Source organism: Scyliorhinus torazame, chromosome 2, assembly GCF_047496885.1.
Source record: "Scyliorhinus torazame isolate Kashiwa2021f chromosome 2, sScyTor2.1, whole genome shotgun sequence".
NCBI classification, from domain to species: Eukaryota; Metazoa; Chordata; class Chondrichthyes; order Carcharhiniformes; family Scyliorhinidae; genus Scyliorhinus; species Scyliorhinus torazame.
In genome coordinates this window covers 97752316-97769009 of record NC_092708.1, presented here as the reverse complement: position 1 = coordinate 97769009, position 16694 = coordinate 97752316, and the positions used below count along the sequence as shown (strand labels likewise).

Below are 16694 nucleotides of genomic sequence, written 5' to 3'. Positions count from 1 at the left end.
TGGAAAGGCCGCACATAGCCCAATTTTGTATACCGTGAGCTGCAATCAGCAGAACTCCATCATGTTGCAAGAGACCAGGGCACCATTTTTAAATAGCATCCTGATATCCAAAGCCTCCAAAGCGACCCTCGACCCCCTGAAGCCCCAATCACACCACCACACCCCCTCAACCCACACAGGGCACCCCCAGCCCGATCACACCCACTGAAAAAAATGCCAGCTTGGCATTTTGGCAATGCCAGCCTGGTACCCAGGTGGCACTGCCAGGATGCCAATCTGCCCTAAGGGCACGTACCTGAGGGCCTCCAATCCCCTGGGAGACCTCCACAAGTGCCATTTCATCTGGTACCCAGTTCGGGAGACCAGTATTGAATGGCACTCATATGAGATCTCCAAGGCAAAGTGGATAGGTCCCACACTTCAGGTAATTCAGAAATCTGCACATTAAAATGAGACTAGCTGTCTCACTCTAATATGCAGATATTCTAAAATGTGATCTTACCCACAATGGGCAGGATTCACATTGTTACGTCTCGCAAGATCGTATTAGATCTCGGAAGGCATTGCAAGCCAGGTAGATCCCAGGAGTGGGGTCTCCCAGCTTTTATCGGCCACGCTGCACCACGGCAAGCTGCTTTTCGGGCGCAACATGGGCATTAAATCGCGCCCTACATTCCATTAAAATAGTAGACCAAATATTTTTTAAATGAACATGTTAAGTGTTCGTACAATAATAATTCAGACAGCAATTTCCAATCTTGTATCTTTATACACATTAAATATACATATTACAGTATTCATTGAACAAAATACAGAATTGACCTTTCCACAGAAAAACAACGGCAATAGCCGTTTGAATTGGAGGGGGCGGGAAGAGGTTTGCAGTTATTTGAAAACTAACAACCACATTACTTGGGTAAATTTCTCAGAAACAGTCCTTCAAATTGAAATAAGCATTTTTAAAATTTATATTTTTTATAATAGTATAAAATTTTAAGCTACTGCTTGAATATCTAACCTTCTCCAGCCCTATAATGCTCTGAGATCTCTGGACTTTTCAATTCACCATCCCCTGTTTCAATCATTCCATCATTGGCAGCCAAGATTTCACTTGCACTAAATGCTGAAATTCTCCCCCCAAATCTCTTCATTCTCCACCTCTCACTTCTCTCTTAAGACATTCCTTAAAATCTCCCACTTGGTCACCTGTTCTAATATCTCCTCATCTGGCTTGGTATCAAGGTTTGTTTGATAATGCTCTGCCAAAGTGCCTTGAGATTTTGCTCTATGTTAAAGACACTATATAAATACAAGTTATTATTGAAACATCACTAACATTCTAATATATACATAAAGTATTCAAAATATACACATGGTGTTGCAACCTCTATATATACCAGGCAGGCAAAAATCTAAAATATGCATATAAATGGATTTGGTCGAGACAAAAAAGAATATAAAAGTGCATCAGGCCTGTTTGTGAAACTTACAATTTTCCAATAAATTAAGCATCAATTCCCAATAGCAGTAACTTCTTTTTTCCCATAATTTTTGTAGGTCACATTTTTAAATGTGGAAATTGATCCCCTGTAAAGTGGATTTGTACCCTGAAAATACAATAATACATTATTAAGTAACTGGAAAATGTATGCAGTTATGCACATAAAGCATAATGAATTATATGAATTATCTCTATTGTCACCGTAAGTTTATACTACACTTACTATCTCCAATTTCCTTTTCGTCATTCCAAATGCTGCTAAACCTCATCAGTATTGGCAATTATCACAAAGGTAATCGAGAATTTACCAATATACTTGTCTGAATAATACTTGGGGCACGATCGTCCCCAAGTAAGTGTGTTCAACGCAACTCGCTTTGAATAAGGGGCTTGAACGGGGAATGTGCGGCTGAGGCCACATATAGCCCCGTTTTGAACATTGTAGCATGAGATCGGGACGCCATTTTGAAATCGCGTCCTGATCTCCGAGGCCCCCAAAATAATCCCTGACCTCCCCCCCCAGACCGAACACAATATGGGAGGGTCCCCTGGCTCCACCCCCCCATACCGCCCAAAACCCACACCAGACAATCCCAGCCTGATCACACATGAGCACAAAATGCCATCTTTGCATCTTGGCTGTACCAAAATGCCACATTGGCAGTGCCTCTGCACCAAGGTGGCACAGCCAATGTGCCAGGCTGGCACTGCCAATGTGCCCTGGTGGCACTGACAGGGTATCCAAGTGGCACCAGCAGTGCCAGGGTACCATCCTGCCCAAAGGGCATGGAGCTGGGGGCATCCGATCCCTTTTGAGACCCCCACAAGTGCCATTCCATCTGGTCCCTGTTTGTGGCGACCAATATCAAACTGCACTCGCCCAAGGTCCCCGCGATGAAGCGATTGAACCCCAAAGCCTCTGTTACCTCGGGAATCTGCCTTGCTCTCATATGCAGATTTGCCAAAAGGTGATCCCGCCCATTGTTGGTGGGATTCACCTTGCAATGTCTCGCGAGATAACGTTGAGTCTCGTAAGGCTTTGCGGGCTGGATAGATCCCGGGAGCGGGGTCTCCCGGCTTTCAACGGCCACCATATGCCACGATGAGCTGCTTTTCCAACACAGCAGTACTGGAGGATCGCACCCTTTGTTGTACATTTTCCAGTTTGCCCACTGAAGCTTTAGCTATCCAGCTTATTAGAATTACAAAATATGCATTACATCTCTCTTAATTCAGTAGCCTCTTAAATATTTGCATTTTATTAAATGTGCGATGGAAACTAAAAGTATAAATAATTTAATTTTAAATACATACCGTTTGCCACTTAGCTTTTGCTCGTTCAGCTTCAAATTTGGCCACTTCTTTGTGGTCGTGAATGGATATAAACATCTTCCAAATACTGAGGATAACCAAACCAACGACAAGGATTGCCAAAGAAATTCCCAGAACTATCATAAATACATTTGGAGGCAAGGGGCATTCTGTACAAAGAATACAATATTTCAATGTGTGACAGTTGTTCAGATGCAGGAATGTTATTTTTATGATGACAAGTTGTAATAGACACAAGAATTATGTTAGAGAATGGGAGATCAAGATGAAATATAACATTGAATGCATTACACTGTCTGCATTAGTAATGGTAGCCTGCTCTCCCTGTGGCTGCGTGGGTTTCCTCCGGGTGCTCCAGTTTCCTCCCACCGTCCAAAGATGTGCGGGTTAGGTGGGTTGGCCATGCTAAATTGCCCTTAGTGTCCAAAAAATGTTAAGTAGAGGTTACTGGGTTACGGGATAGGGTAGATACATGGGCTCCAGTAGGGTGCTCTTTGTAAGAGCCGGCGCAGACTCGATGGGCCGAATGGCCTCCTTCTGCACTGTAAATTCTATGATTTTATCGATGAAAGGTCCTGATTCCGGGATTCCCAAACCCAGAATTGGACTGTATGATTTTCAGGAGTGCTTTAAAAGAGTGCAGGCTTCTTCCTGTCAGAATCCTACATATGGCACTCTGGATCTGGTCAGCTCCATTGTGGAGATAGGTGTCTCCTGCTCCTCGACAATTTTCTTACAGTCTTCCCAGGTTTTTAAAGGGTTGTGATTCATGGCCCCCGAAAGGAGTTGTAAATGATAGAGTGCATGAGGGAGCAAAGGGCAAGTTCAAAAGGTCCCCTCATGCACCCAATGCCAAGTTACGCCTGCACACTGTCCCCACACGCCCCCCAATGCTAGGTTCTACCCTTCCATCCACCCTCTTTGTCCCCTCATTCCTCCTATGCGAGGCTCTGCCCTTCCACCCACACCCTCAGGCTCCTCATGTCCCTTAAGCCAGGCTCTGATCTTCCACCCATCCTCTATGGTCTTCATGCTCCCTATGCCAGGCTCTGGCAGTTCACAAGGTGAGATCACATGGGGTTAGGGGTCATTTATTAGCTTGGACAGAAGACAGAGAGTCAGGATGAATGGGTCTTTTTCTGGATGGCAAGATGTAACTAGTGGGGTACCCAGGGGTTGTTCCTTGGGCCCCAGCTAGTTACAATCTATATAAACCACTTGGATACAGGGATAGAAGGTTCTACAGCCAAATTGGCAACAACACAAAAATAGGTGAGACAGTAAGTTGCAATGAGGAAATAAGAAATGGATATAGATAGGTTTGGAGAGTGGGCCAAAATAGAGTTTAATGTGAGGTCATTTATTTGGCTGGAAAAATGAGAATGCAACTTATTATCTAAATGGGGAGAGACTTTGGGGTGATCCATTGCAGAGGGATCTGGGGGTCCTTGTTCATGAGTCACATAAAACTAGTATGCAGGTACAGCAGATAATAAAGAAAGAGAATGGAATGTTGACATTTATAGCTTTTTAATTGGTTATGGGTGTAATGGTGTAAGCATTATGGAAAAGGGCAGGATCGTAGAATTAAAGCCAGGATGAGATCAGCCATGATTGAATGGTGAGCAGACCCGATGGACCAAATGGCCTAATTCTGCTCCTACATCTTATGAACTTATGAATGTCCATGCCCATTGGCCCACTGTGCACTGTTCTAGAACCAGTCAATACTGAAGTCTACAATGGGATGTTTACAAACAAGCTTTGAAAAATGTAATTCACTAATCTCTTTCTCCAATGAAACAAGTTTGGATGGCAAGCTAATAAAAATGTCAATCATCCAGACCTTTTGAAGTTTCAAAAGCCACAAATACTTCAAATTACTTGAGTTATGTCAACAAACATTGTGAAATTGACTGCAAAGATCAGAGAGCCTGAGCTATCAATCACAATGTTTTCTCTGCGGTGCAGGTGTTGTTATTCCAATGGATGTCTGGATTCTCAGCCAAACACATATAATGAAGCAATGTTCTGCAATGTTTCTTGACACACGTTGAGTTTCAAGAGCTTCTTGTTCGTGGTTTTTGAAACTTCATAGGGCCTGAATGTTTGACTCTTACATTGGCTTGTCACCCATGCTTTTTCCATAGGAGAAAGTGATCAGTGGAATACATTTTTCCAGAAGTTTTTTTCAATGTTCCACTTTATACTGTGTTTTTTATTGCTTCTAGAAGGTGTACATTGGATCAATGAACATGAAAGTCCCAGAACCTGGCATGGGGGGCATGAGGGGTGGGTGGAAGGGCAGAGTCTGGCATGGGGGCATGAAGGTGCATGAGCTGGCCTGAATGGGCATGGGAAGTGCTTGGCGGGATGAGGGGATGAGAGGAATGAGGAATGGAGGACCTTTTCATTTTTCTTTCATCGGGACCAAGTTTCACGCCACTCAGACGGGTCTTTTAATCAGTCTGCCTCCATACACAGCAGCCGCTGTGGCTGCCTCAGCACTTCTTCCTGGATCAGGTGGTCCGATTCCAGCCTGCAACCAACTCCCAGCAATGAAGATTCCACCTTGGTGGGCATTTTCTCTGAAGACGGAATGGCTGAGCCAGGAATTTTCTGGACTCTTCCTTACCTGCCTTGTGGATGAAAATCCATGCATAAGTCTCACTCTATGGACTTCCGGGTGCGGCTATGCAGAGCTAGGTCGCATATTTGGTAGCTCCTGCTTGGAACGGACTTTTGGGCTCTTTTCAGGGGCATTTGTTTGACATTTCCCGGTGTGGGAAGAAGACTGCAACATTCCCCTGACAGTCTCCCCCAGGAATGGTATGTCTCTTGGTTACCAGACCCGGCAGAAACAGTAAAAGATTTAGCTGTAACTGCAGGGGAGAGAGGGGCCTCTTCCATCATACAGGCGGGGGAAGGGCAAGCTTAAAGCTGCAAGCTGACTTGAGGGCCAGTATTAAAGGTGAATTCTAGCAGCAGAGGGAACAACTGTGAAAAGATCTACCAAGGCCATTGAAGAAGCGGGGACGAGGCTTCCGGTGGCGGCCATAGAGGAGTAGGTCGCGCATTTGGCAGCTCTCGTCTGGAACGGACTTTCAGACCTTTTTCAGGAGTTTCCACAGACTTTTTGGGGCAGATTGGTGAAGCGAACACTGCCAAAAGGATTCTCTCTTGAGACTTCCGCTTGCGGCTATGCGGAGCTAAGTCGCACATTCGGCGGCTCCCGCAAAAACGGACTTTTGGGCTCTTTTCAGGGCCCCCAAGGGCACCTTTTCACCTTTTCCCGGTGTGGGAAGGAGTTAATAATAGCTCCCCGTCAGTATATGGCTTTAACTAGGAGCGGGGCGACAAAAAAGATGGTGGTGGACCAGAAGAAGGGAGGGAAGAAGGACAAAATGGCGGCGGGCGGAGACCAGGCAGCGTGGATGCAATGGGCGGAGGAGCAGCAGGAGGGTATCCAGCGCTGCCTCAGAGAGATTAAAACGGACCTGCTAGAGACGATGAAGGCTTCTATTGATAAGCTGCTGGAGACACAGACGGCCCAGGGGGTGGCGATCCAAGAGGCTCGACAAAAGATCTCTGACAATGAGGACGAGATCTTAGGCCTGGCGGTAAAGGTGGAGGCGCACGAGGCGCTCCACAAGAGATGGCAGGAGCGGTTCGAGGAGATGGAGAATCGGTCAAGGCGGAAGAATCTGCAGATTCTGGGCCTCGCGGAGGGGCTGGAGGGGCCGGACGTGGGGGCCTATGTGGTCACCATGTTGAACTCGCTGATGGGAGCGAGGTCCTTCCAGGGGCCCCTGGAGCTGGAAGGGGCCCATAGAGTGTTGGCGAGGAGGCCCAAGGCTATCGAGCCTCCGCGGGCGGTGCTGGTGCGGTTCCATCGGTTCGTCGATCGGGACCGTGTGCTCAGGTGGGCCAAGAAGGAGAGGAGCAGCAGGTGGAAGAACGTGGAGGTTCGGATATATCAGGACTGGAGTGCGGAGGTGGCGAAGAGGAGGGCCGGGTACAATCGAGCGAAGGCGGTGCTGCACAGGAAGGGGGTGAAGTTTGGCATGTTGCAGCCGGCGCGACTGTGGGTTACCTACAAGGACCGGCACCATTATTTTGAGTCTCCAGAGGAGGCGTGGGCCTTTGTTGAGGCCGAGAAGCTGGACACAGACTGAGGGTCGGGATGGGCGATTGGGGACTGTGGTGGATATGTTATGCCTATTATTGGTTCGGGGGGGGCGGCGGGGGGGCCTTTGCATTGTTTTGGGTTTCTTTTTCTCTGTGTTTTTCTCTTTCGGGTTGGGGAGGGTGGATTGAGCACTGTTTTGGTTGGTGGCGGGGCCTGGTAGGTGGAGAGCGCGGGCTTCTTTCCCATGCTGAAGACTGGGGGTGGGGGGTGGGGGGGGGGGGGGGGGGCGGGGGCGGGGCGGGGAAGCAAGGATTGTTTCCCGTGCTTAGAACGGAGGGGTGAGGGGGAGAGCCTGTGGATGGGGAGTGGAAGAGGAGTGTGTGCCACACAATGGGAGGAGTCGAAGGGGAGGCAGGAGTGGCCGGGGTCAGCAGGAGTCAGCTGACTTGCGGAAGTGCAATAGGGGGAGTAAACCAGCTAGGATGGGTCCTAGCCCGGGGGGGGGGGGGGGAATTGAGTTGCTGCTGCTAAGGTCAAGGAGGAGCTGGAGCGAGTGGGGGAGGGGTCGAGATGGAGTTATGCCGCTGTGGAGAACGGGCCGGGTGTGGAGTGCGGACGCCTGGCTGACCGAGGAGGGGTCAGCCAGTCGGCGGGGGCGGGGGGGGGGGGGGCGGGTAGCCCCCTGATCCGGCTGATAACCTGGAATGTAAGGGGACTGAATGGGCCGGTTTAGCGGGCCCGCGTGTTCGCGCACCTGAAGGGGCTCAAGGCGGATGTGGTTATGCTCCAGGAGACACACCTGAAGGTGGCAGACCAGGTAAGACTGAGGAAAGGGTGGGTAGGTCAGGTGTTTCACTCAGGGCTAGATGCAAAAAATCGAGGGGTGGCGATCTTGGTGGGAAAGAAGGTGTCATTCGAGGCGTCGAGCATTGTGGCAGATAAAGACAGTAGGTACATAATGGTAAGTGGTAAGTTGCAGGGAGAGAGGGTGGTACTGGTCAATGTGTATGCTCCGAACTGGGACGATGCGGGTTTTATGCGGCGTATGTTGGGTCGGATCTCAGACTTGGAAGTGGGGGGCCTGATAATGGGGGGAGACTTTAACACGGTGTCGGATCCGGCACTGGATCGCTCCAGGTCTAGGACGGGTAGGAAGCCGGCGGCTAGAGTGTTGAGGGGATTTATGGACCAAATGGGAGGGGGGGACCCTTGGAGATTTGCAAGGCCGGGGGCTTGGGAATTTTCTTTCTTCTCACATGTCCATAAGGCTTATTCTCGAATCGACTTTTTCATTTTGAGTACGGCGCTGATAGCGAGAGTAGAGGGTACCGAGTATTCGGCAATAGCCATTTCGGACCCCGCCCCGTATTGGGTGGACTTGGAGATGGGGAGGAGAGGGACCAGCGCTCGCTGTGGCGCTTGGAGGTGGGGCTGTTGGCAGACGAGGAGGTGAGCGAGCGGGTCCGAGGAAGTATAGAGAGGTACTTGGAGACCAACGACAACGGGGAGGTCCGAGTGGGGATGGTATGGGAGGCACTGAAGGCGGTGGTGAGGGGAGAGCTGATCTCGATTAGGGCCCACAAGGAGCGGAGGGAGCGGGGGGAGAGGGAGAGGCTGGTGGGGGAGATGGTGAGGGTAGACAGGAGGTATGCGAAAGTGCCTGAGGAAGGATTGTTGAGGAAGAGGCGCAGCCTCCAGGCCGAATTCGACCTGGTGACCACCAGGAAGGCGGAGGTGCAGTGGAGGAAGGCCCAGGGGGCGGTCTACGAGTATGGGGAAAAGGCAAGCCGGATGCTGGCGCATCAACTTCGGAAGCGGGAGGCAGCTAGGGAGATCAGGGGAGTTAAGGACAGGGGAGGGAGCGTGGTGCGGACTGGGGTTGGCATCAATGGGGTCTTCAGGGACTTCTACGAGGAATTGTACCGATCCGAACCCCCACGGGAGGAGGGAGGGATGGGCCGTTTCCTGGACCAATTGAGGTTTCCAAAGGTGGAAGAGGGACTGGTGGCGGGACTGGGGGCCCCGATTGGGCTGGAGGAGCTGATCAAAGGGATAGGAAGCATGCAGGCGGGGAAGGCACCGGGGCCGGACGGTTTCCCGGTCGAGTTCTATAAAAAATATATGGACCTGTTGGGCCCGCTGTTAGTTAGGACATTTAATGAGGCAAGGGAGGGGGGGGCTTTACCCCCGACGATGTCCCGGGCACTGATCTCCTTGATCCTGAAGCGGGACAAGGATCCCCTGCAATGTGGGTCTTACAGACCGATTTCCTTGCTAAATGTAGATGCCAAGGTGGTGGCGAAGGTCTTAGCCACGAGGATTGAGGATTGTGTGCCGCAGATCATCCATGAAGACCAGACGGGGTTTGTGAAGGGGAGACAGTTGAACGCGAAAGTGCGGAGGCTTTTGAATGTTATCATGATGCCGGCGAGGGAGGGGGAGGCGGAGATAGTGGTGGCGATGGACGCTGAGAAAGTCTTCGATAGGGTAGAGTGGGGGTACCTGTGGGAGGTGCTGAAGAGGTTCGGGTTTGGGGAGAGGTTTGTCAGGTGGGTTAGGCTGTTGTATGAGGTCCCGATTGCGAGTGTGGCCACAAATAGGAGGAGGTCCGAGTACTTTCGGTTGCACCGAGGGACGAGACAGGGTTGCCCCCTGTCCCCCCTGCTCTTCGCACTGGCGATTGAACCCCTGGCTATGGCACTGAGAGAGTCGAGGAACTGGAGGGGGTTGGCGCGGGGTGGGGAGGAGCATAGGGTGTCGCTTTATGCGGACGACCTGCTGCTGTATGTGGCGGACCCGGTGGGAGGAATGCCAGAGGTAATCAGGATCCTTCGGGAATTCGGGGACTTTTCGGGGTACAAGCTGAATATGGGGAAGAGCGAGCTGTTCGTAGTTCAGCTAGGGGACCAGGAGAGGGGGATTGGCGAGCTCCCACTAAAAAGGGCGGAGAGGAGCTTCAGATATTTGGGGGTTCAGGTCGCCAGGAGCTGGGGGGCCCTGCATAGGCTTAATTTTACAAGGCTGGTGGAGCAAATGGAGGAGGAGTTCAAGAGGTGGGATGCGTTGCCGCTGTCCTTGGCGGGCAGGGTGCAGTCAATCAAAATGACGGTGCTCCCAAGGTTTTTGTTCCTGTTGCAGTGCCTCCCCGTGTTTATCCCGAAGGCTTTTTTCAGGCGGGTTAACAGGAGTATAATGGGGTTTGTGTGGGTGCAAGTGACTCCGAGGGTGAGAAGGGTGTTCCTGGAGCGGAGTAGAGATAGGGGGGACTGGCGCTGCCCAACCTCTGTGGGTACTACTGGGCCGCCAATGCGACGATGGTGCGCAAGTGGGTGTCGGAGGGGAAGGGGGCTGCATGGAAGAGGCTGGAGACGGCGTCCTGTGTGGGTACGAATCTGGGGGCACTGGCAACGGCGCCACTGCCGCTCCGTCCAAGGAGGTATACCACGAGCCCGGTGGTGGTGGCGGCCCTCAAAATTTGGGGGCAGTGGAGGCGGCATAGGGGGGATGTTGGAGCTACGGCGTGGACCCCATTACGGGGAAACCACCGGTTTGCTCCAGGAAGAACAGGTGGAGGGTTTTCGGGGTGGCACAGGGCAGGGATACGAAAGTTGGGGGACCTGTTTGTGGACGGGAAGTTCGCGAGCTTGGGTGAGCTGGAGGAGAAGTGCGGGCTCTCCCGGGGAACACCTTCAGGTACTTACAGGTAAGGGCGTTTGTCAGACGGCAGGTGGTAGGATTCGCGCGGCTACTGCCACACACAGTACAGGACAGGGTGCTCTCGGGGGGGTGGGTGGGAGTGGGGAAGATCTCAGAAACTTACCACGTGATGCAGGAGGAGGAGGCCTCGGTGGTGGAGTTGAAAGGTAAGTGGGAGGAGGAGTTGGGAGAGGAGATCGAAGAGGGGACGTGGGCAGATGCCCTAGGGAGGATGAACTCTTCCTCTTCATGCGCGAGGCTCAGCCTCATACAGTTTAAGGTGCTGCACAGGGCACACATGGCCAGGACAAGGATGAGCCAGTTCTTTGGGGGTGAGGACAGGTGTGTTAGGTGCTCAAAGAGCCCAGCAAATCACACCCATATGTTCTGGGCATGCCCAGCGCTGGAGTAATTTTGGAAGGGAGTAGCGAGGACGGTGTCGAGGGTGGTAGGATCCAGGGTTAGACCGGGCTGGGGGCTTGCAATATTTGGGGTGGCAGAGGAGCCAGGAGTGCAGGAGGCGAAAGAGGCCGGAATTCTGGCCTTTGCGTCCCTGGTAGCCCGGCGAAGGAGTCTCCTTCAGTGGAAAGATGCGAGGCCCCCAAGCGTGGAATCCTGGATCAGCGATATGGCAGGGTTCATTAAATTGGAGAGGGTGAAATTCGCCTTGAGAGGGTCGGTACAAGGGTTCTTTAGGCGGTGGCAACCGTTCTTAGACTTTCTGGCAGAACGATAGGCATTGGTCAATGGCAGCAGCAGCTCGGTGGGGGGGGGGTTTACTTTATTTTTATTTATGCTATTTACACTGGAGGGTTTGAGGGGGTGTATACACCCATTAAGTCGGGGTGTTAATGTTAATTTATTATTTATGTACGGGGGGGAGGGGTTTGGGGGGGTTGCTTTTTTAGATTGTGTTTTGTACTTAACCCTGTTGGGTTCTTTTTTCTTTCTCATTTTGTTGTTGATATTTTATGAAAACCTTTGATAAAATTTTTTTTTTAAAAAGTCTCACTCTATCCCCTGCTGCTCTGTGATCAAAAACTGGTGGAGGAATGTGTTGCATGTTAAAGTATAAGAACAGTTTGAATATTTAATTAGCTTTGTGAAAATAATATATTTGGTGTCTGTAATCATTAAATGTGATTGTTTTATTTTTAGTTAATTACATTCTTCTCACAGTGAGCACTGCCTTTGTAATCATTTTTGAATGATAAATGAAAAGCCATAACTGATTGTGGTCAACATTAAAATACAATTCACTTGAGCCTCGTACTAAATTTCCTTAATTTTTCATCATGATTACTATTAAGTGAGATCAACATGTCAGCCTCAATGTTTAAATTTTGGTCTGACTATAATGTTAGACATGGTTAGATATTTTGTTGCTGATGACAAAAGATGTTATAAATATTTATCAGTTAGTGACTTTAACAAAAGCCTGAAACAAAAGTTACAATATATTAGGAAATGTTGATCATTTTCTTCAATGAGGTGCTTCAAAATCTAGGAGTTATAGATGGTATTTTACTCTCCATAGAATCAGTGCAGAAGGAGGCCATTCGACCCATCGAGTCTGCATTGACCCCTGAAAGAACACTTTAGCTAGAGCCCACTGTTGTGTGAAAGGCCGGCTGTGCAGCTAATGGATGCTAATCTTTGAAACGAGAATCCTGACCTTCCTGGGTGGGAACCTCATTACATCACTGGCAGGGGGCACCGCCAGGGTGAATTGTCAAGGTACTTCCCAGCCATGCCTCTCTCGCCCCCAGGGTTATATTTACCTGCACGCTCCCTCCATCTGGTTACTTTTTTAAAAAGTTGTAAACCTTACCCGAGGGGGGAATTTGTAATGTGGGGGGACGATACGGTAGGGGAGTCGGCTAATAGGATGTCAATATATGAAACGCGGAAGGTCAGAACCTTCTTACATCACTGGCAGCGGCTGGGGGAAATTGGAAACAGAGATCTTGTTGGCAAGACTCGTTTTCCAGCTCTTGTGGGATTTTGCGCCCGTGTCACCATTTGTTGTCATGGCAAATGCAGGCACAAAATATTTCTCCCCCCCCCCCCATAATCTCATAGCCATATCTTCTTCTCCTTCAGTTCTCTACCTGAAGGCAGGTCCGACCCACAGCTCCACGATCTCTACCCTGGTTGGGAAAAGAGGCAGATCCCTAATCCATCCTGGGTGGAACGGGTAATGAACCCCATGTTGGCATTAGTCTGATTAACACCAGCCTTCCAGACAGCTAAATCAACTGGCACCCTAATGAGTCCACATTGCTGTGGCAACATACAATTTTACATGTATTGTGTAATCTACAAGTCGAGGCTCTAATGTCTTTCCATCACAGGAATCTCTCCCACTCTTACCGCCTGCCATTGGCTTGTGTTGAAGGATTTACAAGTTGATACAAGTGCACCTTCCTTGGGCATAAAGTCTTGGAATGGTACTTGAACCTGGCTGAAAAGGCATGGATCTACCCACTGCACCACAAGATTTCCCTAATATCCTTGTACTCTCTGCTAATTAAGAATGATTTAAACAACACTATACCAGCAGTACTATTGCACATGAGGATTTACTATTTAACTTATGGCATATTGCCTTATATATTTCATTGGTAATATGTAGGCTTGTCTATAGAAGCTAACTATATTGCACAAGAATGAAAGGACTTCAGTAAAGATTGAATTGTAAAACACCCAACATAAAGATTTAAATGTAAGATATTTATAAATATTGTATTTGTAAGATAACTTTTTTATGTAAACTGCATCTTGTGTTATCACTCAGAATTGCCTATGACTGGAGCATAGTTATAACATTTAACTTCCTAAATAAAGCAGAACCTAACCTCACCCTTTAAAGACAAAGTTCACTTTTTTCTTGGGGTAACTGATTTAAATAAGCCAGCATTAAATAACTAGCTTTCTTGCTCTCTTTAATAATTATTTTGCCTATTTAATAAAGCATGGTGCTTCAAAATTGGCGCTTGGAGTGTGATGGAACCTCACTAGATGTAGAGCATTTCTATCCCTGATTTATGATTTGTAAGCACAAAGGTTGGGAAGTGGAGTGATTTGTTCAGATGCTAAACAGTTGAGAAGTCTGGGGTGGAACAGTCAAGGGAAAGAGGAGCTGGAAAAAAATTGAGAAGGACACGAGGCATAGGTTAAATTGACAATAAAAAGGGGTTCATTCTCTGACACCTCAAAGTGGCAATGTTTGGGCCTATGGTGTGTAAGGTGGAGGCTCGTGACAGAGGCACTCTGGGATAGAAGCACTCTGGAGAAGTGGTTTAGAGCACTAGGTCAGTTCCTGGCTCATAGCCAGGATTGTAAGTGCAGCCTTTTCGTTTTTTCTCATTTTTTATTTTGTTCTGTGGGGTCCTGCTCTCTTCTGTCAAAGTTGTTCACTGCCCATGAATCATCCTAAAAGTAATTTTAGCATCAGACTGCCATTATCGGTCAACTTCATAAACCTGTTTCTCTTGATCTCTCCTCCCCCACCTTTAATAACAAATACTTTCTTCAACAGTTTGCTGCCTTTGCCACGGGCTCCCCCATCCTCCACCCTTCCCTGAGCCCTCCCCTAAAGTTTTTTTCCCCATCACTGAACACACAGCTCCTCAGTTCCTTCTTAAATCCCCTCCTGACCTGTCCAAATTCATTGGTCTATGAAATTCAATTGGTCTATGAAACCTACTGTCATGATATTCAGGTAAACATCATAGCACAAACATACATACATACTGATGGACAGATCAACAGACCATTCAACACACACAACTCCACAGCCAATCACAGGCAAGAGCATACACAGTACAAAACAGGGAACACGACACTTCCTGGGCATTCCAGCAGGAGGCAGCTCAGGGCACAGAGCTCATAGCAAGCCACTCAGACATCCACCATGTGCTGAGTGCCACAACAAGATAGTATTAGGAATAGGTCCACAGATTCTAGGGTTATGATCGAACCTCAGTAACCAGTTTATCACTGTAAATAAATGTTAGTAATAAAACTGAGTTGTACCATTCGCAACCGTGTTGGTTCGTCTGTGTAGCAAAGTGCCCAACACATCACCTGCCTTCTGCTCTCTGGATCCCATTAAATTCCTAACAATTAAACTTCACTTCCTGACCTCCATGCTAGCTGACATCATAAATGGTTCCCTCAGTTCAAGTGCTTCCACGCCCCCACCTTCAAGTCTGTTGTCATCACACTTCAGCTGAAAAAAACTATCCTTTACCCCTCTGTCCTTACAAGCTACTGCCTCATCTCCAACTTCCCTTTTTCCTTTTCTTTCTAAAGTCCTTGGGCGTTGGCTCACAAATCTGTGCCTGATCTGTAAATCCATGATTGAATCTCCACAATCAGGGTTTACCCTCAGACACAACATGAAACGGCACTAACAAAGTCACAAATTATATGCTCTGTAATTGTAACCTTAGTGCAGTGTGCCTCTTTGTCCTTCTCTACCATTCTGCAGCTTCAGACACAGTCGAGCATACAATAATCCTTCAATCCGTCTCCTCTGTTGCCCAGTGCACTGGCATTGCCCTTGCTTTATTTCACTCTTACCTAGCCAGTTATGTTCAGAGAAATTACTTCTCTTAACGCCCCTGCACAAGATCTATTTTTGGCTCTCTCCTCATCCTCATTTACAAACTTTCTCTTAGTGAGATCATCCAAAACACAGGGTCAAGTTCCTTATGTACACTGATGATATCTAGCTATATCGCTCCACTACCTGTGTTTTCAGACCGATTGTCTGACATCCAAATCTGTGAACATACACATCAGGAGCAAGATTAGGCCATTCGGCCCCTCAAACCTGCTCCGCTAGTCCATAAGATCTTGGCTGATCTGATTGTGGCTTGAATGCCACATTCCGCCTACCCATGATAACCTTTAACTCCCTTGTTAGTCAAGAATCTATCTATCTCTGCCTTAAATATATTATTTGATGCTACTTCCACCTCTCTCTGGGTAACGGAATTCATAAGGTTCACGACCCTCTGAGAGAAAAAGACCTTCTCATCTCCATCTTAAATGGAAGACTCCTTATTTGAATCTCAGAGATCTGAGATTCAGTGGGATCTGGGTGTCCGAGTGCATGAAGCACAACAGGCGAGTATACAGATGCAGCAATTAATTAGGAAATCTAATTGAATATTATCATTTATTGTGAGGGGAATTGATTCCAAAAGTAGGCAGGTTATTCTTCAGTTGTACAGGTTATTTGTGAGACCACATCTGGAGTACTGTAGACAGCATTGGTGTCCTTATTTAAAGAAAGATGTAAATGTGTTAGAAGCAGTTCTCAGAAGCTTTCGTAGACTAATACCAGGAATGGGCAGACCACATATGAGGGCAGGTTGGATAGGTTAGGCTTGTATCCATAGGAATTGAGAAGAGTAAAAGGCGACTTGATCGAAACCTTTGAGATCCTGAAGTATATTGACAGGGTGGTTATGGAGATGATGGGCGTGATTTTCCTGCTGCGTCCCGCCGGAATCGAACGGGATGTGGCTGGTAGATCCCGGGAGAACCATAACGACGGTTGTTATGCCTCGCGAGATCTAACGAAATCTCACAGATGTCGCGATCTGGATCCTTGAATGAGGGACCCAGATTTGCACAGCTAAAAGAGCTTAAAAACTCATTTGTTGCTGCTGGATAGAACGGCCTCACCGAAGAGACCTTAGCCGGGCGCCGTTTACCACTGGTCTCCACAAATAGGCGGAATGGTTCTTGTGGGGGAGGGAGGGGGTCTCTCAGACAATCGGGTGGTCGGCCTCTGGCCAGGCTGGCACCCTGGCAACTCTGGTGCCACCCGAGCACCGCCAGCCTGGCACTTTCCCTATGCTGGAAGTGCCACGGTGCCAGGCTGTCATTTTTGCCCACGCTTGGGATTAGACCTGGGGATGCCCTATCGGTATGTGGTGGTCTGCTGGGAGGGGGGGCACTCAAGACCCTCCCAACAGGTGAGCCGGGGCATTGTGGGTGTCCGTGGGTCACGCGGGGGGT

The 16694-nt window shown here is 48.8% G+C and overlaps 1 protein-coding gene across 3 annotated transcripts in view; it reads right to left on the bottom strand.

The window, feature by feature from the left end:
• Positions 1 to 749: 749 nt before the first annotated feature.
• itgb6 (integrin, beta 6) overlaps positions 750 to 16694 on the bottom strand; it is a 139927-nt gene continuing 123982 nt past the window's right edge. For all 3 annotated transcript variants that reach the window (XM_072474525.1, XM_072474518.1, XM_072474534.1), the window contains 2 exons: positions 2816 to 2982; positions 750 to 1607 (listed from right to left, as the gene is read on the bottom strand). In XM_072474525.1, coding sequence (XP_072330626.1) covers positions 1512 to 1607; positions 2816 to 2982 — 263 coding nt within the window. In that variant the 3' untranslated portion in view covers positions 750 to 1511. The remainder of the gene's footprint in view (positions 1608 to 2815; positions 2983 to 16694) is intronic.